The sequence below is a fragment of the Egretta garzetta genome, unplaced genomic scaffold (assembly GCF_000687185.1).
Source record: "Egretta garzetta isolate BGI_Z169 unplaced genomic scaffold, ASM68718v1 scaffold27, whole genome shotgun sequence".
In the NCBI taxonomy this organism is placed as follows: domain Eukaryota; kingdom Metazoa; phylum Chordata; class Aves; order Pelecaniformes; family Ardeidae; genus Egretta; species Egretta garzetta.
The window spans coordinates 3,273,679-3,279,524 of NW_009260400.1; the positions used below are offsets into that span (position 1 = coordinate 3,273,679).

Genomic DNA, 5,846 nt, shown 5'->3' on the forward strand with positions numbered 1-5,846 from the left:
CGAGTCCCCATCCCTGGGGGGATTTAAAAGCCAGGCAGAGGAGGTGCTTGGGGCCAGGGTTTGGTGGTGGGATGGCAGGGTTAGGGGAACAGTTGGGCTTGGTGATCTTAAAGGGCTTTTCCAACCTCAATGATTCCATGATTCTATGATTCTGGATAGTGGGCTGTTGTACTTCCGCACTGTCCCCTTCGAGCCTGGGTGTTCAGGCCCATTGTAGAGCGTGGCCTTACGCTATCTCTGCTGAGTTAGGTACCAGTAAATGAGCTTCCTGGAGGTGCAGTTAGCCTAAACTTCACGCCACAGCCAGACCGCCTAGGCTTTCTACTCAGGAGCTGTCACAGAAATCCTGTGCAGCTAGGTTTGCACACAGGAGACTTGAGAAGCCTTTTGTCACCGAGGTTGGAGTTGCAGGTGAATCTATAACATGCATGAAACAGGCTGGGATCTGCCTGCAGCCATCCCAGCCCTGTTTTACGGATGGAAGGAACAAACCCCACTTGGCTTTGATGGGCTCTGTAGGGCACATTCCTAGGTCTGGTTCAGTCAGTCTGGGTGAGAATGGGACGTGCCTGGCGTTCAGCTCTTTCAGCACTTTGTCAGGGCGGTGCTCTGGGATCTGCAGTAGGAACCAGGCTGGCTGGTAGTGCTGGAAATCTGGAAATGGGCATTTTTCCTTTGCGTTGACTATCTGTACATGGGGACTAAGGCTGGACGTTGGGAACTGCCAGCTACAGACCAGGCTGTCGGGGGAGCGAAAGTCCCTGAGAGGCCAGTTGTGGTGAGGTGGTGCAGAGTTGAGGAGGATGCTGCGTGGCAGTTTTGTGGTCAGGAGTGGGCCACATGAGTTGATGTGCCAGCCTGTCCTTTGTCACCAGTAGTTTTGGGGGTGGAACTGGATGGTTTTGAAGTTTCCAAATGATTTGTGGCAGGTAAATTGCCCCAAAGTTTAGTTGGTTGTCTGAGTGATTGGATACTTGAGAAGCAAGAATGTCTTTGTGATGTGGAATTTCCAATCAGGATTTGAAATAGTTTTTGGCTTTCTCATGGTGCTGTAAAAATGCTCTGGTTTAGTTTCTGTAATGCTAGATAGTAAGTCTTTGACACTGATGAAGTGACAGACTCGGAATGCTGCTTTGAGTTGGACAGGCAGGCTGAGGGATCCCTGGGTTTGCCCTCTTTTTGGAGGGGGAATGTCACAGTGTGAGTTTAGGAGAGTTTGGGTTTTTGGAGATGTTGGTGTTGTGGAGAATGGCCCTGGTCGCGTGGCTGAGCATGTGTCCCTCGGTGATGAGGTGCTTCCCTGGCCGGGTGGCCCAACACAGCTGCTAATGTGGATCCTTCTGTTCGGTGGCAGTCAGCTGTGTCTTCCGGAACCTGTTGTGTCACACAACAGGCTGGGTAACTGGAAACAGTTTCTGAGAAGTTTTTGACAAGATATATATAAAAGGTGGAAAAATGCCAAAGGAAGATTGCCATTGGAGCTGCCCGTTCCCTGATGGTACGGCCGTCTTTCCAAGTTCATCTGATTTCCCTGTGAAGACAATACAGAGACAAAGGCCTCTGCTGTCCAAGGCTAGCTGTTATTTTGGGCTTGATTGTACATGCTCATTGCCTTTTTTGAGGCTGTTGGCAGAGCACTGGCCCACAGCTGGACTCGCACAGCGGCTGTTGTGGTGGTGGAAACCTCTGCCCTGTTTTTAGTCCTGGGTGATTGTGCAAGTAACTTGAAGATCCAGCTCCGTTAATGCTTTATCTCTCTCAGTGGTTTGTTACAGACAGAGGATTTGTTTGGGAAGCGCAGTTTTATTTAAGGCAGCTAACAGTAGGCTGCTAGGATCGGCCTTTCTTGACATCACTGGGGCAGAGGAAGGCCAGCAGGAGACCTTGGCAGGCATGGGATTTTCTGTGCTGGCTTCTCAGACAGCTCAAGGCTTTGAGTTTTCTTACACAGATTAAGTGCTTACGAACAGTCTCTCTGGTATGATGCTCTATAAGCCAAGGGATGCAACACAGAAAGATGTGTTGGCCTAGCTGATGCATGGGTATTGCAGTGATTTTGGGAGTGATGTGTGTAGAGGAGTGGAGATGCAGGACATGGGGATGGGGCTCAGTGGTGTCTGAAATACAGGAGATTGTTTCCTGCTGGGCACAAGCCTTCCCGTAGGCCTTCCCGGCTCAGCTGTGCTGCCCAGACCGAGTGCTGGAGCGCTCTGGTGTTTTCCTGGCCCAGTGAAAAGTAGAAAGAAAAGATAACACAGGGTGCGTTGCTCCCTAAACAGCATCCAGGCTCCATAAACATCATTGACACCCATTTGCTGTAAGCACCTTCCAGATTGTGTGAGTGGAGGCAGATGGAGCCACAGTACCCACACAGGGCTCGCTGAGTTTTGGCAGAGTGGGGCTCATCCTCTTCCTCTAGCACTGCTGGGGGACTCTGTGCCATTAATGAGGAGCTAGAAAGAGCAAGGTGGGACTGAGCCTTTTTCCGTGACTTGACATTCGATGACTGCTCCTTCACCTGCTGGATGTGAGCCCCAGTGCTTGCTCTCTGGGGCCAAACAGTGCTGCAGAGTGCCTGGGTGCTGTGGGCCAGGCTAGAGCCTGGGCTCTGTGCTAACCTTTCCTGCTCTCTGATTCCAGGCCCAAGAGTGAGTACTCTGAGATTGACGAGGAGGATGCTCAGGCTCCCTATGACCCCAATGGGAAGCCAGAGAGGTAGGAAGCTGAATGCACTGCCACAGCTGGAAAATGGGGGGACTGGCTGGGTGCATCTCATTGGCTTTTGTTAATACAAGAGCTGATTTCGCTAATACTCTGCGCTGAAGTTTGCCAGCCCATGGAGCTGGTGTTCCCTGAAAAGCAGGGCAGGAGTTGGAGTTAACTGGTGATATGCCCAGGCCTGGCAGGTTTTCCCCTCTGGGAGATACCAGACAGTTCTCCTGAGTTCATGTTAGCAAGTAGGGCAGCACAGCACTCGGTGAAGCGTGAGGCCTGCGGGGGAAAACGGCTTGGGATATTTATTCATGCATGCAGGTCTCTTGTGCTCTGATTGCTGGTGGTCCCCCCTCTTCTGGGTTAGCTGTGCTACAGGAGTGCCTGCAGCCAGTCCGACTCCCTGGCACGGGACTCTGTGCTGCCTTGCAGGTCACAGTGCTGGAACGGAGAAAATCTTAGAAGGGCTCTTGCAGCCTGTGGAGTCACGAGTGTTGGTGTGACGGTTTTAGAAAGGCAGTGCTGGCTGTTGCCTGGTTGGGAGGTGAATGATGCTGATGGTTGGGATTCCCAGCAGATCTCCCTGTGGTGGGTCAGGACGGGCTGGACTTATCCACCTGATTTGTAACCTCAGGTTTTATTACAACGTGGAGTCCTGTGGTTCTCTGCGCCCGGAGACCATAGTTCTCTCCGCACTGTCTGGCCTGAAGAAGAAACTGAGCGACCTCCAGACCCAGCTAAGCCACGAGATTCAGAGCGATGTCCTCACGATAAACTGAGGTGGCCCCTTGCAAGAGGGGGGAGTGATGTAGAAGGTTCCAGCACTCTGGACTGAGGTTTTTGCCTCCCCATCTCCCTCTGCCTTTCCTGTCCCAGCTCTGCTGGTTGGTGACACCTCTTCGTTGGCCCCCCTTTCCCAGGGAAAGCCATCGTCATGTGTGGGGTAAAGCAGGAAGGGAATCGGTGAGCACCTTTGCTGGGACAGGCTTTGTCTCCAAGTGATGTCAGAGTTTTGGATTCTGGCTGTGTGGTGTTTGGGATTGGGAAGCATGTACCCCGGTTACACAACCCTGCCTTGTTTGCATGTCTGTTCCTTACTGTGCTGAATAAAGCCCACCATGTTATGTCATCCCTGAGAGCTCAGCCGGCTGCAGGAGGAGATGCCACATCATTTACTTCTCTCCAGTAGACATTAACTTAATGAGATCAGCTTTGGAGGGAGAGTTGCTCACTACTGCTGATTGCTGCTCTTGACTTCATCTCCTAAGGAGATGAGAGCCCCCTCCAGCAGGTCACCCGTCCCTTGCTGATCGGTGCTATGCTGAAAGCAGATGTTTGAAGCTGGGCTGGTGAGCGAGGTGCTGCAGAAGGCAGTGCTGCAGGGTAGCCCAGGTGGGCCAGGCTGGCTTAGCTGTATTTAAAGACTCCTTTGGAGCAGGCTCTACCCATGCTCTGTATAATCTTTATGTTAGGAGCTGGGATGGCAGAGAGTCTGTCATTAACGACCCCTGCCTGACAGCTTCCAGCGTGCCCACAGCCCCAAGGTGGGTTCTGTGCTGGGCTGGTGCTTGGTGTGGCTCCCAAACCGTGACTGCTGTGGCAGCGGCTGAAGGACTCCAGCAGGTTCCTGGGTCACCCTTTTGTCCTCCCCTCTGTCAGCGCCTGGCAGGTCTTGGGATGAGCTTCTCAGCAACACTTCCCTGGAGAGATCTGCCTCTTCCTTACCCTGGTGGCTGGGAGGGGAGGGTGTGTGCACCACTGTGCTTGTCCCAGCCTGGACATGGAGCATGGGAATGGCTCGGGGAGCAGGGACGGAGCTGGAGAGTCAGTGCTGCCTTCCCCTCCAGGGCAGAGCTGCTGCAGCCGGGCTGCTGCTTCAGTGTCCTTGCCGTGACGCAGCCAGCTATGGCACAACCCCCCAGAGCTGTCCCTGTCCCTGGAGGGAGAGCTGCCTGGCTGTGTGGCTCTCACCTTGGGGCCAGCGCTCTGCCAGGCATTCATGGCATGGATGACCGAACTGGCACAATTCTGGAAGAGCTGGGAGAGGGAGCAGTTTCAAACTCCTTTGTGCCCTGGCACGTCCCCAGAGCCACAAGTGGCTGGAGGTGAGGGGTGACAGTGGGGTGCTGGCATCCTGTTCCACTTGGGGTTGTTTGATGGAGGGTGGCAACTCTCTCCGCCCTTCTCCCCTCCCAGCGGTTTTAGGGCTTCACTTGAAATGTCCTGGACGTGGTTGGAGGCAGAACAAAGCTTTGAGCCAAGCACGTTGCTGGGAACAGGAGGAAATGTCCCCCCATCAGCATTTTTCTCTCTGGCAGGAGCTACTCCCACTTGCACTTCCCCACTGTGTTTGGATGCAACAGACAAAGAGGAAGGGTGGATAAGGGTTGTTTATTCACCGAGCAACTCCTTAACAAAAAAAAAAAAAGAAGAAAACCCAAACATTTTTGGTAATAAATGTTTGATCTTTTCCAGCTGAGGTGCGTGGCCAGGAAAAGGGCGTGGGTTACACCTCTCACCTGGGGAAGGATGTGCCCCCGGGTGGTGCTGGGGTGCTGATGAGCCCCTCTGCACCTGGCCGTGCTGCAGGGAGCAGCCCCTCCCCACCCTGCTGTTCCCCCAGCCTCAGCCACAAGCTACACAAACCCAAGACACAGTATTCACAGACCACAGGTTCCCACATCACGACACTCCCCGGCCCCAAAGTGTGGACCTGGAGCTTTCAGGGCAGAAATAAAACCACTGACCACCCAACCCGGACCAAAAGAAGACTCCAAAGAAACACCAAAGTTTGCACGGCAGTAAAAAGATAGCCCTTCTAAAGGAGGTCAATAAATAGGGGAACTAGAAAAAAAAATCAATTGCTTTTGAGTTCAGCACATGAAGCCCCCCCCCCCCCCAGGGGGGGGGCTCCCCCCACCCCCACCCCGGGGGGAGGGAGGACAATGGGCATGGAGAAACGCAGCTCTTCCCCCATCAGCCTGGCTGCCTCTGCCCAGGGACTTCTTATATCTGCCTCCAGGGACAGATGCTACTGGCCAAAACCGGTCCCTGGGTTGCCTACCAGCAGATAAACCAGGGCTCAGCTGGAGGGAGTGGCTGCGGGTGGAGGAAGGAGGGGTGCTGGGGTGGGG

The 5,846-nt window shown here is 53.8% G+C and overlaps 1 protein-coding gene across 1 annotated transcript in view; it reads left to right on the forward strand.

Moving 5' to 3' along the window:
* The window catches only part of POLR2C (RNA polymerase II subunit C), a gene marked incomplete at its 5' end in the record, with an annotated part of 8,063 nt that extends 4,222 nt beyond the window's left edge, over nt 1–3,841 (forward strand). Inside the window, 2 exons of the mRNA XM_009643364.2 lie at nt 2,641–2,715; nt 3,347–3,841. Of these exons, the coding sequence (XP_009641659.2) occupies nt 2,641–2,715; nt 3,347–3,491 (220 nt within the window). The remainder of the gene's footprint in view (nt 1–2,640; nt 2,716–3,346) is intronic.
* Nucleotides 3,842–5,846: the final 2,005 nt, after the last annotated feature.